Source organism: Serinus canaria, chromosome 20 (assembly GCF_022539315.1).
Source record: "Serinus canaria isolate serCan28SL12 chromosome 20, serCan2020, whole genome shotgun sequence".
Classification (NCBI taxonomy): domain Eukaryota; kingdom Metazoa; phylum Chordata; class Aves; order Passeriformes; family Fringillidae; genus Serinus; species Serinus canaria.
The window spans coordinates 11,720,301-11,744,093 of NC_066333.1; the positions used below are offsets into that span (position 1 = coordinate 11,720,301).

At 40.4% G+C, this 23,793-nt stretch overlaps 1 protein-coding gene across 2 annotated transcripts; it reads left to right on the forward strand.

Moving 5' to 3' along the window:
- Positions 1 to 24: 24 nt before the first annotated feature.
- On the forward strand, positions 25 to 21,656 carry LOC103818746 (serine/threonine-protein phosphatase 4 regulatory subunit 1-like). 2 transcript variants are annotated; one of them, XM_018917392.2, is made up of 21 exons: positions 25 to 125; positions 221 to 265; positions 4,069 to 4,112; positions 4,812 to 4,944; positions 5,270 to 5,376; positions 5,973 to 6,115; positions 6,657 to 6,803; positions 8,379 to 8,486; positions 9,612 to 9,677; positions 10,262 to 10,420; positions 10,882 to 11,075; positions 11,410 to 11,843; positions 12,480 to 12,712; positions 13,260 to 13,352; positions 13,845 to 14,030; positions 14,309 to 14,470; positions 15,065 to 15,165; positions 16,283 to 16,403; positions 16,905 to 17,039; positions 17,714 to 17,855; positions 18,555 to 21,656. In XM_018917392.2, the coding sequence occupies exons 3-21, from the start codon at positions 4,094 to 4,096 to the stop codon at positions 18,707 to 18,709; spliced, it is 2,838 nt and encodes a 945-aa protein (XP_018772937.2). In that variant the 5' UTR covers positions 25 to 125; positions 221 to 265; positions 4,069 to 4,093; the 3' UTR covers positions 18,710 to 21,656. The 2 variants fall into 2 exon arrangements, with proteins under 2 accessions (XP_018772937.2, XP_009091388.2); XM_009093140.4 differs by lacking the exon at positions 4,069 to 4,112 and having other exon boundaries at positions 47 to 125.
- Positions 21,657 to 23,793: the final 2,137 nt, after the last annotated feature.

The window sequence follows — 23,793 nt, forward strand, 5'->3', positions numbered from 1 at the left end:
CTCGGCAGCCGCTGCTCCTTCACCCGGTGGCGTTTCGGGGCTGACCCGGCGACAGGAAGCACCCGCGGCTCCTCCCTGTGCCCTCCCGCTCCTCCTCCTCGCCCATGTCCATTTCAAGATGGCCGGTAAGTGGGGCCGGCGGGCGGGCGGCTCAGCCGGAGCTGCCGCCGTCCCTCCGAAACCAACCCCCTGGTATCTCTCTTCTGTTTTTTGTTTGTAGGGATCCCTTTGTATTTTGTGGATTTGCAGGATGACTTAGATGATTGTGAGTAACTGTTTTTTATTTTTCCGCTCCCTGTTCAGGCCCGCGCTCCCACCCTGGGGTCCTCCTGTCGCCCTCTTTCCCTCTCCGCATTTTCACCCCGGTGAGGGCGAGGGGAGGATTTTGTGGCAGTTCTGGCAGGTGAAGGGTCCCGAGGCGCTGGGACCATCCCCGCTGGTTCCAGTGGCCGCTGGCCACGGTGTAAACAGCAGCTCCGGCAGCGCCCGAGCCTGGGAAAGGCGCACGGGGGGACGAGGGGATCAGCCCCGCTCCTGTTGTCAGTGGGCATTAGGATACTTAGCCCAGGGATTGCTCAGCTGAGCCATGACACTTTCCAAAGCTGTAGAGGCTGTGAGGACGCGTTTTCCGCTGCTCCTGCATCCCGGGGATGTGCTGCGAGCGCACCTCGGGATGAAGGGAAGATCTCCGTGTGTGCTCCGGTTGGATCGCACAAACCGGTGGGTTTGGGCTGAGTACCGTGCCCCGGTCCCAGAGCAGGGAACGGCTCCATCACACACCCGTGTAGTCCAGGGCTGTGTTCCAGACGAGCTGGACACCTGTCAGACGTGAACCAGCCTGCCAAGCGCTGTGACTTCAGGAGATAAAGCTTTGACTAGCAGTGATAGGAACTTCTGTTGCCTTAGAAAGCAGCTAGCGCTCACCCCACCTCTCTCTGTGGGGTGGCTTCCTCAACACTTTGGATTGACTTTCCATTAAAAAAGAAAGATGTTGTATTTGTTTCTTGTGTGAAACTTTGTTTCTCACAAGACTTTTATTGTTTGATACTGCTTGGAAAAGTGAAACAGGTGGACCTATCCCACCTGCCTTCCCAGCTAAGCATGAGAAAGGTGGTTTTGGGAACACCAGGGGAAATGTTTGAATACAACTGGGCTCGAAAGTCTTTCGTTTGGAAGATGTGCAGGGACGTTGCCTCTGTGGGAGGAGCTGGTTCTGTGGAATTCTGTTGGATGTTGCTCTCAGTCCTTGAGGTTTCTGCTTTTCCCTAGTAGGTAGCAGTGTGTAAAGCGTGAGAAGCAGAAATAAATGCAAACTTCAAAGTAGTTTTCTTATGGGTTTTGGCCTTGGACCATCCCTGGGAGTGTTTGTTGTCCATTAGTGTTCACTCCTTGGCTGTTCTGTTTAGACTGTAACAGATTTGTCTGCTAAGTTGATTAAGAAGCTTGATGCTCGTAAGGCAAAACTCAAATGAGTAAAAATGTCCAGATAAAGACATTTTTGCCATAAGTGGTAATTCATAAAAGAAGTTATCCATTCCAGGATGAGCATGTAAATAAATGTACCTTTTAGAGCTTTATGAAAATTGAATTATGTGATTTAAAATTATTCTTTATGTTAATTATTTTGACATTACCTTTAGAATTGTGGAATCAAAAGCTCTCTGTTGTAGCAGAGTTCAGGTGTCCCTTGACTAAGATACTGTTGTGCAGAGACTAGGCTAGCAGAGAGTTCAGGATGTGTTTTAGGAAAGGCTCAGTGAAATAAATCACTGGAACTGGATTCTTACTTGCTTAAGCTGGTGAAATGGTGTCATGCACACTGAAGATCAATTGTGTTGAAACAGGAAATCTAAGGACTTATTCTGAATGTGGAAAAAAGCTGTAGTAAAATCTAGCTAAATTCAAGTGCAGCTTAAAACTTGTTTTTCATAAGGTAATGGGTCATCTGGAAGAAAGTATTAGCTTATTTCTGCCCTTTGTGTAATTAATAAGAAAGTATTTAAATAATTTGGTTTTCCTTCTACAAACACCAGGAGGGAAAATTACCTTCTTGTGCTGATGAAACCGTTGTGCTGGGTGCTGGTATTTACTGGTTTGTGCTGTGAAATCTGAATAGTGACACTGGGTGATGACATTGAATTGCTCCACTAGGTCCTGTGACCCTGAGTTTGTCACACCTCTGAGCAGCTTTTAAGCACAGTGAACTCAAGTTCATCTGTGAATACTGTCACATTTATTTCTGTTTATAGGTGAACAGATTTCAAGCTCACTTGTTTGATCTAGTTAGAGGGGAAAAATACTGAATAATAGATGTATCTGTGAAGGAACATTAGATAAGAAATAATAGTTCAGTATTTGGGGTTTGCTTTATAATACTTGGTGTATTCTGAAACTTGTGAGTATCCATGGTGTCCTATTTTATGGAAGAAGAAAGCTAAAATTCTTGAGAGAAGACAAAATGGATTCTGCCATGATTATTCCTTACTTATGTGTAGTGAGAGTGTATGGAAAAAATTTCAGGTATTTAACTCTCAATCCTGAGCATAAGTAGTGGTGCTCTGTTTTCTCTCTGCTCTTGGAAGCACTGGTGTGTGCTTAAGTACTTTAAATGAATAATGGAGCTGCTCTGTGCAGTAAGATTAAACATGTACATCATGTTTACAAAATTAGTCCCAGGTGTGGTATTGTAGTCAAAGTTAGAACTGGGATTTATTTCATTGTTGTTTGAATTTGTAGTAATTCTGAACTATTTGAAGAGAACTAATAGCTTTAATTGTTAAAGTGTTTCTAATTAGGGACAGGTGGGAACTAGGCAAAGCTAATAACAAGTATATTGATTCTAATCAGTCTTTCTTTGTGTAACAAGTGACTAACCTCAAAAATCAGCTACTAAGTGTCTGGTCTGTGTATTTCAAATATATACACTATAATTGCACAGATGTAAGGATGGCCGGAGTTTGTTGCAACCTCAGAAGGGAAATCTACAATGCTACAGACACTGTGTAACTCCCCCTGAGCTGTCAGGGACACGGCAAGTTTCTTCTGAAGCAGCAAATCTGGATGTTCCCTCTTCAGATGCCTTGACTGGGGGGAAGTCCTGGAGCAGATTTATCCCAGACAGACCTGGGCTCTGTAAATTGTTTACACTTGTGCAGAAAAATGTTTTGAACTAGACAGACCCTTGTGTAAGGAGCAGGCATGAGAAACAATAATGACCAGTGGAGGGGAAATAAGGGCGTCAGTGCAATATGTCATCATTTTAAAAAGCTGGGAATAATTAGCATCTGTTTCCTATTGTGTGGCTGTGGGTTCACTTGTAGTATCTGTGTGCACAATTGAAATGTTGATGTTTAATCTAATCCCACAGTTCTGTTTGTTTGAAGTCTGTTGAAATTGTTGAGCACGTTGTCTGTGAGAAAAGCAGAATTTTGAACTTCTGTAGTATTTTAACTCACCTGGGTTCCTTGGAGACCTTGAACCAATCTGCTTTTTTCCCCTGGAAACCCAGATACAGCATTTTTCTCCAAGTATGTTCAGATGACTTCCTCTTTTACTGAGCTGTATTTCTGAGAGTGTTTTGACTTTTGCTGAATAATTGGAAAGCAGAGTTTTACATAGGAAATGTTGGGGAAAAACTGAGGCTTGGAACAGAGGATTTTTTTAACATAAAAATTGATTTATAATAGGTATTAATGGAGTTTAGGCCAAAGAAGTGGCTTCTTGTCTTCAGTGGTTGTCACTGTCAGCACATGTGCTGGTTTGTGAGATACTTCATGCATGTGAGAAGCTGTGCTGGCAGAATTTGCATTTACTTAAGTGTGATCCCAGTTGCTCTATTTGTGTGAAAGAAATGTGCCTGGCTCTAGGAGTGCTTGGGACAGCTGTAAACCCAGAGCAGCAATATTAACTACTCCAGTGCAACTCTTTCTGTGGAGTTCCTGTATCCAGTAGATAAGAACATTTATGTGAAAGATTTGTATTGCAGGTACATGATTTCACTTGGTTGTAGGGATGAAGGATTAAAATAAGTTTGCAACAAAGTTCTCCCGTTCCCTTTCCTTTTCACAGTCATACCTCCTGCCTGTGGTCTGTGATGGTGACTCTTAGACTTGGTAAGGCACGTTGTAACAGTTGATGTAGTAATATTTGGATAAAAATCTGAAGCTGCAAATAGAAAAAAGATTCAGAGAAGAGTGGGTTCACACATTAAAAAAAGTCCATAGTTGATAGGTGCAGCAGGGAGCTCCCAGCACGTTCATAAGTACTGTGAAGTTGAAGTTTTTTTCCCCAAGTCTGTTTGATTTAAGTATATGGGACCCAGTAACTACAGTGAGAAAAATGTACCTCAGGAACTTTGAAACAGACATAAGAATTTGCTGGTTTGCTGGTTTAAAGCAATACAGTTTGAAATTTGCTATGATTATTAAAATTACAATTTCTTCTAATGGGATTTACTTTTCTTTTGAATGTGTGGGTCGGTTTGTGATGTGCAATTGTGTCAGCTGAGCCCTCTTAACTCAATGCATGTGGATCCTCCATTGAAAGGGCAAAGTAAAGTGTGTTTAAAGCCAAGGATTTTGACAGTTAAATTTTAAAGCTTGAATTTACACATCTGTATGCAAGTGTTGTACTCAACTTCATTAGATACAATTTAAGATAATTTTGTAAGCTGTTTGCAGTGATGTGCAATTACTTTTCTTTTAAAGAAATAGTTACTGGTTTCTTGTATTTTATATTGTAACATCTCTTTCTGACTCTTGTTTTTTTTGTTTTTTTTTTGTTTTTTTGGGTTACTTTTCATGTCTTTCAAGTTGGCTTTGAAGATTATGGACCCGACTGTGATAGCATGAGGATAACAGCATTCCTGGATATTCCTGGACAGGATAACTTAACTCCACTGGCTCGTCTAGAGAAATATGCCTTCAGTGATAATGTATTTAACAGGTAAGGGCACAGCAGGCACTCTTGGTGGTGCCTGAGTGCACTGTGCATGTTTAGATGTTGCTGTGTCTTTCATTGCTCTCCCAAATACATGCCTGATGTTATTTCTATTTGAATAACTTGTAAAACACTTCCATGGAAAGAGATTTTTCAATCTTGGTTATCAAATAAGATCTCTTGATTCCATCTTGATTTTGTTGGTATGTGGAATGTTCAGAGAACAGCTTGATCTGTTTTATGGTGACATTTACATTTGATGAGTTCCCCTTGCATCCCATCTAAGTGTCACTGGCTGGATATTGAGGCAATTGTTGTGTTCACTCCACAGGCAAATTATTGCCCGGGGTCTTCTGGATGTCTTTCGAGATTTCAGTAACAATGAAGAAGACTTTCTGACTGTAATGGAAATAGTGGTCAGGCTCTCTGAAGATGCAGGTTTGAAAGTTTGCTTTTGTTTGTTTTTTAATTTGTGTAAGTTATTTTAGGTAAATTGCAACATAGGAAATGCTGACTTCCGATTTTGAGAAAGCAATGAATGAATGAAGGAAGTTGAATCATCTAGCAGGAAGATCTGTCAACAAAAAGATTCATTTTTCTCTTGTTTTTGAAATATTTTGTATGGTAAATGTTAAATGAAAGGCCTATTCTTAGTATAGGGCCCAAAGCAACATTTTTCAAGAAATTTGTTAAATTTGATTTGTTATATCTGGTGTAAGTGGCACAGAGCAGTTGTGTGTTTTAATAGTTCTTGTGCATACATTCATGGTGACTGGATTTTCCAGCTTGTGATCTCATTTTATTGGATTGATTTGGGAACTGATCCCAAGTCTCTGAACTGTGATGATGTATGTAAGGCTATTCTGTTTTATTCAGCTTTCCTTTAAGAACAGGCAATCTCAGTGATTCTATTTCTATGTTTTGGTTATTTTAATTTTCCTCTGTTGTGAAAACATAAAGAAAAATGCCACCTTTTTTTTAAGCTACCTGATCTTCATTTCATATTTACCAATTAATCTGACTTGTATTTCCAGAGCCAACTGTTCGCACAGAGCTGATGGAACAGATTCCTCCTATTGCCATCTTTCTACAAGAAAGTCGACCAAAATTCCCAACAGCATTTTTTGAATACCTTATGCCTATAGTAGTGAGGTACCTCACAGATGTTAACAATCAGGTAGGAAAAACAGACAACAGGAGTTGAATCCTTGGAAAATTCTGTGTGGTTCAGTGAATTTAAGGCATGAGAAAGAGATAAGAAGAAATTCCACACTGGTTGATATCTGGCTTTTATGTAGTGCTCTGTTTATTGGTTTCAGTACATTCTGCTAGGGAGGTCTTATTTTTTTTTTTTTTTTCTTTTTTTTTTGTATTTTTGTTTTTAATACTTCCCTTAGCAGATAATGGGAGACTTCAGGATTTGCCTGACAGCACATGGACAGAATCTGTACAGGAGTCATGACTTGAAAACCCTGTCTTCTACTTCATCTTTGTTTTATTTTCAGAATGTGATGAAATGTCATCTAATGATTACATTAAACTTTAGTATTTGTTACTAATTCTTTATGGTAATAAAACCAAGATTTTTTTTTCTGGGTTTTATTTTTATTTTAGCTTATACCTGTGTATTCATTCAAAGGATAGAGGCTTTTGTTGTTCTTGTATCTGTAAATGTTGTTTTTATAGTGACAAACTGGTTTGTGTGTGTTTGTTTATAGGTCAGAAAGGCAGGCCAGGAAGCACTGCTGATATTGCTGGAACAAGATCTGGTAGCTCAGAGTGACATTGAAAATAAGGTGTGTCCAATTCTGCTGGACCTCTCTGCTCCTGACAGTGATGACGAGTACAAGGTGGAAGCTGTCAATGTAAGTTGATAACATAAATTTATAGTGGTGATTAAGTTAAGGTCCAGGAATAATGCTGACATTAAAAAAAGGAAGCCATCAAACTTTGTGTTTATTCAGTAAGATATTTGGATTTTTATTTTAACAAAACAAGTCTTTAATTTTTATTCTGCATTTTTGAAAATATCAGATTTAAAGAGACCATCTTTATCCTTCAGGATGCTAAATAATGTCAAAATAGCAGCTGAATGGCTTTAAAATACAATTGGTCCTTGGCAGCCTTTTTTAAAATTCTTGTTAGGATTGTTACATTCTCCAGAGTGTTCTTTACGTTTGCTTTACCAAGTTTCACAGTAACGTTGTAGAAATGTGACCTGATCTCTGTTCTGAAGCGTTTTGAAAAAAACATTGCCTGGTGACTTTCAAGAAATCAGTTGACTCCACAGAAAAGTGCTGGTGTGTAATTACATTTCAGCATGGATATCTGACACTTGACCTGTAAAATATTTTACCAGCTAGATTTTCCTCTTCCTTGTTTGGGAGTTGGGAATTGCTTAGGCAATTTTCCAGGATGACATCTGAGCACCAGATGCCTTTTAGGAGTTTGAAAATTTGTAGGAAAGTCCTTGAATGGTTTCTTCCTTAGTTGTTTAGCATTCTATTACAAAGGCAAGCAAGGAATAAAGCTTATTTTTTGTGAAGGTAGAAAGCTTCAATATTTTTTGAAAAATAAAACCAGAAAGATGAGGACTGTAATCTGATGATGTTTGTGTAAGCATTAAAACCCTGGTGCATCAGAGCCCCTTGCTTTCCCCTTTTGCAAATACAAGAATTACAGCAACTTCTCCCAGAAAGTGGGAGCTGAAAGGAAACACCCAACCCAAAGCACATGATTCTCACAGCAGAAACATGGTTTGTGTTGGTAGAGGAAACTGATGGTTCCTCAGAGAAAGCTGAATTAAGGAGTGTGTTGCTTACTTCCTTTAAATATACACTGTTAACTCCTAAAATTCCTGGGCATCGTTCCTGAAAAGTGTGCAGTGGTTCACATAAATAACTTGTTTTTCTTGCACTCCCTTTTTTTGTCTCCTGCTGTATGGCAAACTTCTATTTTATTGTGGTATCTGAGCCTCCAGAGCTGGGACTGTGCATGTTTTAAAGCATCTGATCTGCTAAAGACCAATCATTTTCTTGCATGCTGAAGCTTGGGATAATTCTAATATGCTTCAAGAGTATGGATTTTGTAGGATCCTAGTGCAATGGAACTTTTGTCTTCTTTATACAAAATGCCAGTGTTTGCCACATTGCAAACACCTTGAAAACAAATCTATTAGTAAAAAGTCTATTTAAGCAGATAAAGACAAGGAAATAAAGGCAGAAATATTATATTCTGGCATAGAATGATTTAAAGTAAAGCTGTGTTTGTGCTTTACATAAAACAGGTGTATGGAAATACAAATAATGGGTAGCAGTTTCATCTGTTTGATTGTAATCACTGTCTTGCTCTCTGAGGTAATTTTTAGGAGGAATATTTAGCTGTGCTTAAAAGGTTTATAATTTCCTTCTCCTTACTCATATTCCTTTCCTGATTTTCAGATAATCTGTAAAATGGCTTCTATGTTGAGCAGAACAACAGTTGAGCACCTGCTGCTTCCTCGTTTCTGTGAACTGTGCAGTGATGGGAAATTGTTTCAAGTCCGAAAGGTTGGTGTGTGTCCAGTCCTAAACCACCTGCAAATGAGTTTGTTCTGCTGTTCAAATGCTTTCCTGCATGATTTAGTCATAACTCTAGCTGATGGACTTTCAAAGCATCTGGAAGAGAAGTTTTGGTTTATTGACATGGTTCTAGTTTCTGTGGTTCAGTAAAGAAACAGGTAATAGACTTTGGCCAGTAGGTTGGGTTCAGTAGTTAAACGAGTCTTGCCCATTTAATAGTTTTGCACAATGTTTTTTTGTAAGCTGCTGTGCTTGGTTATAGGATAGTAGCAACTTTTATAATTTCTAGCATCTTATTTCAAAATTCAAAAGTTATAGACATCCTTTCTTTAAAAAGAAATCTGTTATTATTGAAAGGAGAAATTCCCAAAGTGTAAGACTTATTTTAACTCATGTTTGAGTACAAAAGGAAACTTGTAGCATAACAAGTATTAAAATACTTGTGTAGACTTAAGGATCACACCAAGCTTCAGCAACATAAGCTGCAACATAAGCTGCACTTGCTGGAATTTGAGCTGCTTTTATTGCCTTCTAAATAAGCACAGAGAGTGACTAAAATGTGTATGAACACAGCTCTATCTTAAATTATTTCAGATTTTGCCAGCATCTTTTTCCAGCCTGAGGGGATGTCCCTTTTGCCTTAATTAGAGCTTCTGTAATGGCCTGTAAATGGCACGAACTTGAGACCTTGATTAAACTTTGCTTCAGCAAAGCACTTAAGCCACCTTGAGCCAGGGTAGTACTGTCAGTACACCTAAGTCCTGACCCTGGTATCATGTTCTGGCCTGCTTTGGGTTTGACAGCTGCTGCTCAAAGTGATTTAAACTTTCATGTGGGTTTATTGTCCCTTCTGGTGGTTACTGGAGCAGATGATGCTCCTCATGCAGAAACCTTTATTACTATTGATCCCAGAGGCATGTGGTGTATGGACACTTGCTCCAATGAGTCTTTGTTTGGATGAGTTAATATTACATGATGCAGTTACAGGCCTGAAATTGGAAGAGTCAAAACATGTGCAGTTGTTTGATGGGATAAATAATGCATGGTGGAGTTGATAATCAAACTAATGCCCTTGAAAGAGACACAGCTTATTAATGACTTTTTATTTCTTAGATTTGTGCAGCTAATTTTGGTGACATTTGTAATGCAGTTGGGCAAGAAGCCACTGAAAGACTGCTGGTACGTAAAAACCAAATCAATTTGCAAGACCTGTATTTCTCAGTTCAGAAAGTTTAATAATGAGTTCCTTTAATGTCTTCTCTATAAATTAATCAGTGTGCATGCATTTTTTAATTGATTTGGCTAAGTCTGTGGTTGCAATTACAGAGCAAAACTTGGAATTAAGAGAAATGCAAAGTTCTTGCTTTGCAAAATGTGTTTAACAAAGTAATTGACAGCAGATTTTATATATGTGTGTGTGTGTGCGCGTGTGTGTATATACACATATGTTTATGTATACACACACACTGTAGAATTACCATTTCATTTTTCCCTGAACTAGATCATCAAATCAATTCTGATTTCAGGGAAAATAGGCCATTAATTATTCTTTCTTTCTGCAAATAGTTGTACACACATTCCTAACGGAATAAGTGAGAGACAGATGGGTTTTATTCCAATTCCTTTAATTAGTGTGTGCATTTAACCTGTCCCTGTTTCGTCTGTTCTTTACTTATTGTCTCCAGTTTTCAAACAAATACTTTGATATTGCTGCAGTGTTTGTTTAGTCTTTAATTAGTCTTGGATTGGCTTATTTTTGGCAGATTCCCAAGTTCTTTGAGCTGTGTTCTGATAGTGTGTGGGGAATGAGGAAGGCTTGTGCTGAATGCTTTATGGCAGTGTCTTACACCACATCCCCAGAAGTTCGCAGGAGCAAACTGTCCCCACTGTTCATCAGCCTGATCAGTGACACCTGCAGATGGGTGAGTAACTCCCTCTGGAATGGATGCCTTCTCCCAGGCAAATCCTAAATAAATAATGGGCAAGTTTAGTAGTGCTCTGAAGTGCATTTGCTGAAACCAGAGCTTAATGTGCTAAAACCTAATCTCTAATGAGATAGTTTGTGTCCTCTCTCTCAACAGTTTATAAAAGTAAATACTTTTCTGAGAAAATTTTGCTCGTGTTAAATAGATGAGTTGAAGGTAAACAGATGTCCTTCAAATTTATAACTTCCAGAAGATTTCTGTACAATGATTGTAGATATATGCTTAGGTGTATCACCCTTTGCTTAGGTGTTATTTATTTGGTAATTGGTTATATTTGGTATTAAATGAAGCTTTTATATTAAGAACCAATTGGTTCTTACTGAAAATTGCACCAAATTTAGATTTTTCAACTTTGTGAGAGTTGCATGAAGCCTGACTGTTGTTCTCCACCACCACAGGTTCGTCAGGCTGCTTTTCAGTCTCTTGGCCCATTTATTTCTACCTTTGCAAACCCTTCAAGTGCTGGTCTTTACATTCGAGAAGATGGGACGCTGAGTATCCGACCACCAGCACAAGATGTGAATTCCAATTCCTGTCAACCAAGCAGCAATACCACTTTGATGTCTTCCAGTGCAAATGCTGCATTGTCCAGGTAAATCCTGGGAAAGGTGTGATGTAGTGGAAGGGGTTAAAAAAGGGGGGTTTTGTTGCTTGTCAAAGCTAAAAATTCAGTTTGAGAATGCAGTTCCAGAAAAGGTCTGAAGACTGAGATCACCCATTTTGAGTGTAACCACATTGCTGAAAACCTCACTTTGGCTTCACAGGAGGGCAAAGGGAAAACTGGTGAAGCAAAGGATAGTGGTAACAAATTCTGTCTTTCTTTAGAGAAAATCTTCTGTTGTTGCTGCTGTCTTTTATGAAGTTTTTAACTGAAAACTTCTTGTTACAGAGTACTTAAAATTTACTTTCAATAACTTTGTTTCTAGCTCAGAACAACCAATGGAAATCAAACCCGAATCATCGACAGAGGACACTTCAGCAGAAGTTCATACAAAGCTCTCTGAGGACCTAAATAAAAATTCATGGGAAGAAAGTTCAGATTGTTGTGCCAGCCCTGGAGAAGATGTGTCTGGCTTGTGTCAGGGTGACAAAACTGCTGCTGGTGCCACTGAAGGCACGAAGGAGAGCAGTTTTCCGGGGCTGAGCTCAGGGCTGCCGTCTGCCGAGGACGTGTTTAGCACGTTCCTGTACTGGCGCCCTCCTCTGCCCGACATAAGTCAGGACCTGGAGTTGCTGCAGTTCAAGGCTGAGAAGCACAACGATGCCTGCTCTGTGCCATGTAATAACTGTGTTGCTAGCAATGAAATAAAAAAGGTTCTAGAAAGCTTACAGGAGCACATAGATGATCCAGATGTTCAAGGTGAGACTCTAGGACAGTAAAATTGTGTTTTCTCTGAGCAGGTTCTCTGGCCTTTACAAAACACTTTGGCTGCATTTTAATTAGCTTGATCTTCATAGAGTGATGAACCTACCTTGAGTAGTAAATTATATAAATTATATTATATTCCTGGCTTCTGTTTGCATGAAAAATAAATTGATGTAACTACAAAAGGGAAAACAGCTTGTTAAAGACAGTTTTAACAGGTTTTGAGTATTGTAGGTACTGTGGGTTTAGTGACAGTGCTACTTGTTACAAGCTGAATTCATCTAATATTGGCTGACTGAGAATGGCCCTAATTTTAAGTTCTTCCTCCTTACCCACCTGAAACAGGCCCTTTGTCAAAAGCATTGAGAGGGTATTGGCCTGATAGTGGGATCTGTGCTTCATGGACCAAATCCTTGTCACCCATAGTCAGCTCAGTTTCTTGTTTTCACCAAGACTCTTGAGTGCTCTGCAGTAAAATGCCTTTTCTTTCCAAGAGCAAATGTTTGCTAATACAGCATTTGTGTGCAGCTCCTACTGGGCTACCTTTTATCTTTTCAGATGAGTTAATTACAAGTTTAATGCTTTTAAATGCAGAAAGGAGGCTAAATAATCAGATTTTGCTTTATACAGCCCAGGTCCAAGTGTTGTCTGCTGCTCTCAGAGCTGCTCAGTTTGATTCTGTTGGTGACTGTGATGCCAAAAAAATGGAAGAAAGTGGTGACGATATTCAGAACAAAATGATTTTGGATGAAAGAGTGGTTTCAGATGCTGCCTGCAACCAGGTGCAGGGGGACACTCTTTCATCCCCTGCCTCCCAGGATGACATCAGTGACCAGTCAAGCAGCAGTGTGCTGAAAAGCATGGTAAGTACACGTTGTGCTCCATGTCTGAGCTGTTTGGGGTTATCTAGTCCTGGCATAACTGACTCACTTTTGATCCAAAGCCTTTGAACATTACTAGACCAAAGCTATCACATTCTACTTACTCTAATTAACAAAAGAAAAGCCATTAAGGGTTATAAGTTCTGTTTGCACACAAATGACCCAGGAGGTAAAGTTTTGCAGTAGTCTTGTGCAAGTTTTTTTTCTGATTAAATTCTGCTGAATATAATTTAATTTCAAGAATAAAAGCTATTTAAAAGTAACCATCCAAAATGTGTATGAGTGTTGGGTTTGAGATGTTAGATTGCTTTTTTTAGAAGTGAATCTTAACTACTGCTGCCCTTCTTGCTGCTACAGTCTGTTGGCCTCAGTGTGCAATTGTTGTCTCTTTGTACTTGCATTAACACACTGAACAAGGCTCTGCCTGTGCAGGGCTGTTCTGAATCTGAGCTCTGTTGTTTTGCACTGTGATGCTTTGAAATAGCCCAAACAGCACCTTCATTTCACTACCTGGTACCTTCTTTTACAGGACTCAGAGGAACAACAAAGAGGAACCAGTGTCTTTTTGAGGAAAGAGCAAGAAAATAATCCACCATTTGAAGATGACAAGTCAAAATTACAGGTGATTAAAATGGCATCTAATGGATTTAGTGGAGTAATTCAACTTACCCTTAATGTAGTGGTACTTTCTGCAATGGATCAGTTGCAGAATGTGGAGGAATGCTCCAGAATTCAAGGAGAACCCTGTTTTAGATGGGAAAATTAGGAACATTTTGTTGCCTTTTTAGTGCCTTAGAGGCAACTTGTGCAACCAAGGTGGGCACTGACTGTCCTGCTCTGTCACTGATTCACCGTTTGGCATCACCATAGAAGGAACTTTCAGCTTGGTGGATGCAGGGTGTTGATAAAACTGTAATGACTGTTCCTTGCTGACTGCTCTGTCCTAATGAGAGGACAAATAACCATTGGAGTCATGTACCCTTGGAGAGGGTAACACACACAAGGGGTGTCGTGTCTCTTGTTTTGGTGCTGGCTGTTTGGTAGAACTGTAGCAGCTGCTGTACAGCAGCTGTATTTTCTTTCTGCTCTTGAATGGAAGTGTGTCTGTCTGTAGGACATCATTCCTCAGCCTTTACTGGACCAGTACCTGTCCATGACTGATCCTGCTCGGGCCCAGACTGTTGACACTGAGATTGCCAAGCACTGCGCCTACAGCCTGCCCGGGGTGGCCCTGACACTGGGCAGGCAGAACTGGCACTGCCTCAAGGACACCTATGAGACACTGGCTTCAGATGTACAGGTAAGAAAAGAAAGTTTTGTTACAAAAAATCAGAATTTTGAGGAGGAGATTTTTTCTTAAGTCTGTACTGTAGTTATAAGATCACATAATTTCATATAGAGGAATAAGCGTGCACTAAAAATATAAAATTCCAGATTTAAAGCAGACTTCATAAATACAATTAACACTTTCTACTAGCCCTGTTTGTCCTGCTCTCTCAGTCCTCACACAGGGGTAGTTTAAAAGCTTGTTTATTGTAGTCATGGTGCCTCATGGTTCCCTTGCTGGCCCATTTGCAGTGGAAGGTGCGGCGCACTCTGGCTTTCTCCATCCACGAGCTGGCTGTGATCCTGGGGGATCAGTTAACAGCTGCTGATCTGGTGCCAATTTTCAATGGCTTCTTGAAAGACCTGGATGAAGTGCGTATCGGTGTCCTCAAACATCTCTATGACTTTCTGAAGGTAGGAAAACGTAACAAATTTCTCAACATAAAATTCTTTTCTGTCTCCATTATATGAAGAGTTTTTGAATGAGCTGTGCATGTCTCAGTATCTAATCAATGTTTAGTTTTTCACCATGCTACAATTTTGTGTTTGTGCCTCTTTTCCTTCTTTTAATGTGCCTCACTTCTCTTTTCTCCATATCCCAACAAAACACCAAGCTGAAAACCCTTTGTAAATGTGGTTGTAAATGCTGCTGGCTGTTGTAAACTGGGAAAATCGACCCTGTAGCAATTTGTGTTTGGGGCTGGGAGAGAAGAGAGCAGATCCTGGTGGGCTGCTGTGGAATGCACACAGATCCTCAGCTTTTGGTTACTCACTCTCATATCCAGAGATGGTGCTTTGGGTGTTGCTAAAGGGATGACTTCTTGTACTTTGGATGCCACTGGTGTGTGTCCAGGCACTCAGCTGACTGTGCACAGTTTTTAGGAAGCACCTTGTCATTAGTCACTTGCTTTCAAGTAGGAAAATGCACACAGGTGTGAATAGTGACACACCAGACAACTGCAAGTCTGAAGTTTTATCAGTTTTATGCCAGTAATGTTTTTCCTTTAGCTACTTCATGCAGACAAAAGGCGAGAGTATCTTTACCAGCTGCAAGAATTTGTGGTGACTGATAACAGCAGGAACTGGAGGTTTCGTTACGAGCTGGCAGAGTATGTAATTTTGTTAACTTCTGATTTTTAACCTGTATTACTAACTTGGAAATAAGTAATTACATTCAGAAGTTAGCACATCTCGATTAGAAGCTAAAAGTTTACAGCCTTTCTTTAGGAAGGAAAAAGCCACTGGCTGTTAGGGTTATCTGGGGGGAGTTGAGGATGTTTGGGGTTTTTTTGGGGTTTTTTGTTGGTTTTTTTTTTTTTTTTCCACAAGTTGTCTTGTAATGTGTGAGTAAAACTTAAATGCCTGTGATTTACTAAAATGGAGATCTGGTTCACTTGCAGCTGATGAAACATGACAATCTGATAGATACTATTCAATGAAAATTTATTAGTTCAAGACTCTCTTGCAAAAATTAGTGAAATGCATGTAAAAAGTAATGTTTTTAATGTGTAGGAAAGAAAAAACAGTTCTTAAAAAAAGTAGTTGGTTTTTCTTTTGGTACTTCTATAAGACTGGGTATATAACAAGTAGATTAACATCCCATAGTTGTTTTTCTAGAAGCCTTGTAGATATTTGCAGCACCATTGTAGCCATAGTTTGCAGACAAAGTCTGACATTTGTGTTTATTTTGTTACTGTGTTTGGCCTGTTGAGGACTTGCTCTCCCTTTGTAGTTTGGCACAACAAACTCACAGTGGTACAGAAGTTACACACACCAGCTCCCTGAGCCCTGCTGGGGAGCTGCCACTGCCTGGGCTCTGTGTGGCTGCTGGTTCTGTGGCTGGAGTGAGTTCTGTGTGGTTCTGGGATAGGAATTGTTTTCTGAAATGTAGATTTCTACACTGAGGTAAATATTCAGTGTTTGCTTTGCAAGAATGTACAGGGTATTGGTTTGAAGCTAAAAAAGGCTTCTCATGCTTCTGTTTGTAGCTTTTGTTTATTCTTTTGGATAATGTTGGTACACTGGTGTAGTTTGGATCACAGTTTCTCTGGGCCTCCCTGATGAATTAAAGCCTGTACCTGTAACAAGTGAAGAGAAGAACAAACTGCTCAAGGGCTCTGTAGTAACCCTGGTGCTTTGGTGCTCCTTCCCCACCTGTAAGAGCTGGTGAATGGCAGCAGGCTGGTGCTGCACTTGGTACAGTTAATGGTTTCCTTTGTGTTCCAGGCAGCTGATCCTGATCCTGGAGCTCTACAATCCCAATGATGTCTATGACTACTTAAGGCACATTGCACTAACTCTGTGCTCCGATAAAGTTTCAGAAGTTCGGTGGATCTCCTTCAAACTGGTAGGGGTTTTAGTTCACTTCCTGGCAGGAGAGCAGGAAAATGGTCCTGGAGAGGGTACATGAAATCATTGTATTTTCAATCAGTAGGGTGAATAGGGATGTTTTGATAAACACAGGAATCAATGTGGAAAAAAGCAAAGTGGAAAATTTATAAAATATTTTGAATTGTCAGACTGCCACAGGTACTGAAATTTTTCTCTGTGGTTATATGTGAATGAGAAGTCCTTTGAAGTGAATGAAAGCCAGTATGTGTAATTTGGAAAACCTTTCCCCAGTTCTGGGGGGGAAAAAAAAGCCACAACAAACACAGAACAACCAATTACTGATCTTTCCTCAAAGTTAAGTTAATTTGTTATGAAGCCTACAAGCAGAGCTGACTACTTTGAATACAGTGTCCCTTGCAGAATTCAAATGAAATTGTCTTTTTAAATCTAAGGGCTGAAGCTGAAGTTTCATTTCTTCTTTTTGTTCCCCTCCTTTTCCCATTCCTTTGGCTCACAGGTTGTAGCAATACTACAGAAGTTCTACGCAAACAGTGCCAATGCCCTGGGATTAAATTTCATCAATGAGCTCGTAGTGCGGTTTCGCCACTGCTCCAAGTGGGTTGGGAGACAAGCCTTTGCCTTCATTTGTCAGGTTGGAATGTTCTCTCTCTGTTTCTCTGTGTACATTAAATTTGGGGTTTTGCAGCAGTGTGGGCAAAACTGAAATTTGACTCAGTTCTTTGGTTATTTTTGGTTTGGTCAGAGTCAGTGTGGTCTCAGTACTGGCATCAGGCTTTCCCACCCCAAGCTGGATCCCTGTCTGGGTCTGTGCTTCCAGCTGCCACAGCTGGTCCTTGGACTGTCTGGTATCCCAGTGGCAAAGCCAAGAGTTAAGTCCCAAGCAGAGATGCATGGCCAAGAATTAAACAAATGTTAGGCTAAAGGATCACAAGAGCTCTTCACAACACCAACGGCTGCTGGATGCCAGGAACTATTTCCCTCTTTATTGCCACCACTCAACCCCTCCAAACCAAAAATGCTTACTTGGGTAGCAGTGAGGAGCAAGGGTTGAACATTAAAAGGGAAAAGGGTGATGACAGACAAGAGAGCAGCATTCCTTAAAATATTCTTGAAAGAAATTAATTTGCTCTTCCTGGCCCATCTTTGGCTGAAATTCAAAATGGTGAGATACAGGGTGAGGTGTTCTCATTCAGAGCTTTTTTAACAGGCCAAATTAAGGACAAGGTGAAAAGTAATGAAAGGAATGGCAAATAGTGTATTTTTTAACATAAATCTTGCTTTTTCTGTTGTGTGTTTGTCTCATAGGCTGTAGTAGAAGAGGAGTGCATGCCTGTGGACCAGTTTGTTGAACATTTACTCCCCAGCCTTCTAAGCCTTGCATCAGATCCTGTGCCAAATGTCAGGGTCCTGCTCGCCAAGGCTCTCAGGCAGACATTGCTGGAGAAAGGTGTGGTCCTTCTTTTCCTTGGAAAGATCCAGCACCTCGGGCTCTCCTCTGTCAGAGCAGCTCTTGTAGCTCAGTAGGTGCAAGGCTGTAAAACAGAGTCACGCACTGTAATCTAGGATTTAAGTTCAGATTTGAGAGTACTCGAGTGTCTTTGCAGCCTCGGAACGTGCGGCGCTGCCTTGGCCGGTGCTGCAGGTGCCGATTGTCCCCACACGGGGGCGGTGCGGCCCCGCGAACCGCGCCCGAGGCAGCTCTGCCTTCGGGACCCAGCCTTCCTCCTGAGCACCTGTCTGGGCTCTTCTGGGGTATCTCAAATGTAATTTGGGTACTGCCCTCTGATTATTCAGAGGAAGAAGCACAGAAATCTCCTATCTTTTTTGCAGAATAAAGTATGGAGAAGTGTTTGCAATGCATTGTACAGTAGCAGTTCCTGTTGCTCATTGATACATTTCTATTTAAGGCTTGGCAAAAAAGTTTATCTTAGAAGTATTTAAGTACCTAATAAGATGAATCAGAAGCAGCATATTTCGCTTTCTCTGTCAGCTTCCTTAGTTTCCTGTAGTTTCTGTAAGGAGACTGTAAGCTGGATAAGCTGCCCCAGATGGTTTTGGCATTCTCTGTATTTCTGCACTACTTATGCTCTAGGGTTTATTCCTTTGGATTTGATTAAAATTGTCTTTTTTTCTCCCCTTATTCCAGCTTATTTTAAAAGTGTTGGCAATCCTCATCTAGAAGCTGCAGAAGAAACCATTCTAGCCCTGCAGTCTGACAGAGATCAAGATGTGTCTTTCTTTGCCACCATAAAACTGAAACAGGATAACATGGACAATATCACCATTGAAAAACAAAACTAAGGAGTTGTTGTGCAGTGAAGGCTGAACAGCAGGAATGGTTTTTCACCTTGTTTCTGTTAGTGTGAGTAATGAGGACAGATAAAGGTGGGTTTTGTTACCTATTTGAGCAGGAAAGGGGGTGTTGAGAAATGTTACAGTCTTCATTTCATGACCTTGTTCCATCTACAGCAGTGTGTTTGATTCCTGTGAATAATTCCTTCCTTTTGATTTTCCCTTTATAAATGGAGGTAATAACTCTGACCTCACCTGCACTTCAGTATTGTCTGTAAAATCTTACACCACACTGTGTTTAAGCCTAATTGGAATTTACATTTCATTTTTTTAACAAAATATTTCCATTAGTACAAGTTTGCTATAAGCTTAAAAAGATTGCTAAATCTTAAAACCTGATTATAGCAAACTTTCTTGAAGTTATTTCCTCACTTTTATTATAATCTTTATATTGTTCCACCTACTGCATTTATTTGAAAAAAAAAAGTGTATATATGTGAATAGTTTTGAATTGTAACAAAAAATAATGAAGAACATAGTTCTGTATCAGTGGAAATAGTTCAAAAATAATTTCATTTTTTAAAGTAGTTACACTGCTAGAATTAAGCATTGGTTGGTCATTTTATGTGTGATATTTTTCAATGCACAGAGAGCTCAAGATTCTTTGTATATTGTGAGGTTTCTATTAATTTGTTCCTTCTGAGCTATACCCTTACAGTGTTAACTGATAATTATAGCAGCACTTCTGACTGCCCTTGCAGGTGTTCACAGGTCAGGTTTTGTTGCTGCTGCCTCTCCCAGGAGCAGGCAGACCTGGAGAGTTCCTAAGTGGAAAATTCCTCCTTCTGCCCCAGCAAAGGTCACTTGAGTTGAGAGATTCAGTTCTGCAACAGGAGCTGGAGCTGTACAAGGGTATTACAGAGAGATACAGGCTTGAGTCTGTTTGTTCTACATGCACACCTCATTTAACAAACACCTTTTAACCTGCCCAGTGGTTAAACCCCAAACAGCTATTCCTAAGAAACAAAGGAGCTCTAAATTCTGCAAAACCCCAGTGGGGAAATGTTCTGGGGAAAGGTGGTGCCACAGTTTGCTCTGAACCTCTGTGGGTTGTAGGGCAAGGTGTGGGGCAAACACCAAGTCAGACATGTAAGGTGATGTGGGATGTCTCCTGTCTGTTGGAACAGGGGCTTGGAAGAAAGAGCAGAATTGTGTGAGTCAAATTCAGTAGCCTCAGAAAAATTATAAAGCTTTTGCTTCTGCTGGACCCTGTCTTCTTTTGGATCCCAAATCTGCAATAATGTGGGTCCTGGAAAAAAAAAACAGTTTTTTTTTAATTGTGGGTTGAAACTTTGTCCTGCTCAAAAACTAATGCTTAAATACTAAAGAAATGGTTTCATGTGATAACAGTTACTTTCTTTCTGAGAGCAGAGTCCTTTCTCCTCAGCAGATCTGTGTAAATATTCACCCTTATTTCATGTTCCATAGTAAGTAGTTCACATGGGGGAAGGTTTTCACAGAATACCAGTTTTGGTTTTGTGTGAATGTGGCAATACAGTGAGTAGGTTCCTCAGCCAAGTTCTGTATTTTGGGAGGGCTCACTTTTGTATGAGTTAACCAGTCATGTATTATAATATGTACAGTATTTGTAGCAAATTGTTTTCTTGTAGGGTCACAAAATGCTCTTTGGAAGTTGCAGGCAGAAATACACCACTGCTATTGCAGCAAAATGTAAACTCTGCAATATTCTACATTTAATTTTTTACATTTTTTTTTATAATTTAAAAAAAATGCTTCTTCAGTACAGACTTTTTATGATTGCAATTTCTTAACAAAAAGACCCCTCAAGTTAATTTTTTCTAGTTCTAATATCTTTTTCTAATGCTGGCATTATACTGATATTTTCTAACAGTTCAGATTTTCTAAGGCCTTTCTGACAAGGTTTCACTTCTGTTTTTTATTATCAGTTCATTAAATTTCTCGGCACTGAACAGATTATTTTAAGTGTGTGTATATGTAAGTATGTTTGAAATATACTGTATATAAATTAAATACCTTGAACATTAACCCAACCCAGGTTGCTGTTTGTCAGATCACCTTCAATAATTACCTTGACTTGCAATAATCCACTGGAAAACACAAGCTTCCATAGGGTTTAGCATGTTTGGTTAGTGTTCAGTAGGAGTTTTTAACTAGGATGTGTGTAAAGGGTAAGCCACCAGCTATAAAAGTCCATAAAAGGCTGAACAAAGTTCTTTGTTTTTTAACAATATTCTGGTACCTCTCTGGCTCCCAAATTCAGGTCGGTTTTGAGCGAGGTGATTTCAGTCAAGTTTTTAAAACCTCTGTTACACCTCCACAGTAGCATGTCCTCATGGGGGCCAGCATAGTTCTAGGATGGGTTTTTTGTAGGCAATGTGCAGGTCTGTTACCCAGATTTACCCTCTGCAAGTTTGTCCTTTTGGTTTAGTTTTAAACTAGAAATGATTTCAGCATGACTAAAAGGCTGCACTTTACGTCTTGTCTAGACAAATGTATGCAATGAGTGTGTTCACGTGCAGTTCTCTGGGTTGTTTAAATTATGCAAAAATATGTATTTAAAAAGCCAGGTGGAGCAAAGTTAGGTAGTCCATCCACTTTCACAGCAGCAGTCTTCTCAGCATTTCTAGCTAAGGAACATGACAATAACAGTAGTTGGTGCAATATTGCTGGGATGCTGTAGGGAATGATCCAGCACTTGTGATCCAAAGCATGTTGGTCATGTTGCTTAGGTTTGAGCCTCACTTGTGGTCCTGGTGGGATGAGCATGTGGCAGCTGTGTCACTACACCGTGGTGTTTAGAGCCCAGTTAAGTGGGGACACTCTGGAAGTGTCACTCATTTGTCAGAATAAAGAATCTATGTAACTTTCTATTTGTATTTATCTCAATAAATCCTGTGACTGTTTTATAAATCAACTGGTGGTAACTGATTTTTGTTGTGAGAGTGCATTTCGTGGTTAATGAAACCTGTCCCAGGTGCAAGCACTGTTGGCTGTCAGACCAGGGCTGAGTGTGGAATTCTTTGTGCTGTGTAGTAAAAGAATCTTTAAAATGTGCCATCAGTTGCTGGAACTTCCCCTGCCTGTGGGGATCTGGAACTTGCAGGGAAGCCTCCTTCCAGGCTCAGGCAGCACCAGAGTTTTGTGTTCTTGGCAGCTTCACACCACGGCTGGTCTTGTCTTACCTGTGAACTCCAGTCTGCTGCACATCTCCCTGTGGAAGCTGAGTGTTGGAACTTGGGAGCAGAGACCTGTTCTTGCTTTGGCATTGCACAAACAGCTTTTTAGCTCGGGGAATTTTTAAGGAGAAAGAAAGAGAAGCTGTTGTTACACCTGTTCCATATTTATCAATAGACACCAGAGGCTCAGAACGCTGTGGCAATTGTTACATTCCCTTCTTAAAGTGAACCAAATGAACAGAAATTGTTAAATGCCAGAGTACAATACAGCTTATAAAGCCCAACAGACATCAGGAAACTGGTGCTGATTGGGCTCTTACATGTTTTCCTGTTGCTTAGGAAAAGGAATTGTAGTCAGCTTGCAATCTCCCTGACATTGTTCCTGATGGAAGCAGACAAAAAGTACCAATGAAACAGAAGGGCTGCAATTTAGTTAATTTATGCAAAACACAATCAGTATTCAAACTGGGAGTTACCAAGCAGAAATGTATTGATAGAAAAGCTAAAATACTCTGTGCATAAATTGTGAAATATTAAAACGGGATTTCAAAGAGACTCCTGGAATTCACATAACTCTAGGCGAGAGAAGATTCAGGAGGGAATTTTGTCAGTGTCAAATTCATGAGGAGGGGCAGAGGGGCTGTGATTTAGTCCTCAGCACTCAGGCCATGCCTCCATGTGCTGCTCTGCTGTGGCACAGGAGCTTGGAGCCGTAAAGAAAAATAGAAAGAGCTTTTTCAGAAGAGTGATTAGCAGGGAGGATGATTGCTTATGAGGGGTGACTGCTAAGGAGCCATGGCAGGGAGAGGATGGGGAGGGAAGAGCAGTGAAGAGATGGCAAAGGACTGAGAGAAATGGAACCGCAGATGAACTGGGGCACACAATTCAAAGATTGTCTGTAGCATGTCCACACATTCTCTGCCTTCATTTTCTGAATTTGCAGTGTTGGGTTGTAACCACCAACTGTGTTCAAAGGCAAGCAGAAGCCAGCAGTGAGCTGTGCCTGAGGATCTGCTGACCAGTAAGGTTTAGGGAGGGTGGTGGTTTGCAGAGGGGAGCCAAAAGTTATTAATTTCCTACTCTGCCTCCAGCAGCCTGTTTAGGTTGGTTTGATGCCTAAGCCAGGCTGCAATTGAGGTTTGTGCTTTGGTTTCCCTTTGGGTTCCAGTGCTCTGTACACTGTTCTGTTTGCAGCATTTGCTGGACATGACTGTCTGGTGTGGGTTGCTGGTGTTTTTCTGGAATTCCTGTGTGTACAGGAGCTAATAAAGGAACTGTCAGCTCACAAAGCCCATAAATACAGTTCTACTGGCTTGGGATAAGAAATGCAGAGATCCCTTGGCCAAGCCTCTTCCATGGAATTTCTGATGCTATTTCAATTCATTTGGTTTCCAGTAGCCAAACAACCACTGGGGTCAAGCAGAAGTCAAGATATAAAAATTGATGGCTCTGAGCCCCCTTACCTATGAGCTGCCATATGTTAGAGGAATGATCTAGACCATAGCAGTTGTCCTCTGTCCCCTGATGAGTGTTTGTATGCATAATTCAAATGTGTGCATGTGTTTGAATTCCAGCTTTTATTGATTGAATTGGACTCTGATAATAAACAGTATAAATAAATCAGAAGGGAGTTAAAGGACTGATGTGCTGGGGGGTTGGAATTAAAATGAGTGCAGTGACCTCGAGCAGGATGTAATTTCAAAAGTGCCTGAAATATGCTGATGGTATGAAATAAGGCTGGGGAAGTTGGAGGGAAAGAGGAACAAAACAAACTCATTCCAAATGATTTGGATTTATCAGGATTACAGGCAGGTAAGTAGCTCATGCAGTTTATTGTAGGGAATAACTGAGGTAATGAGACCAGGGACCGAAAGT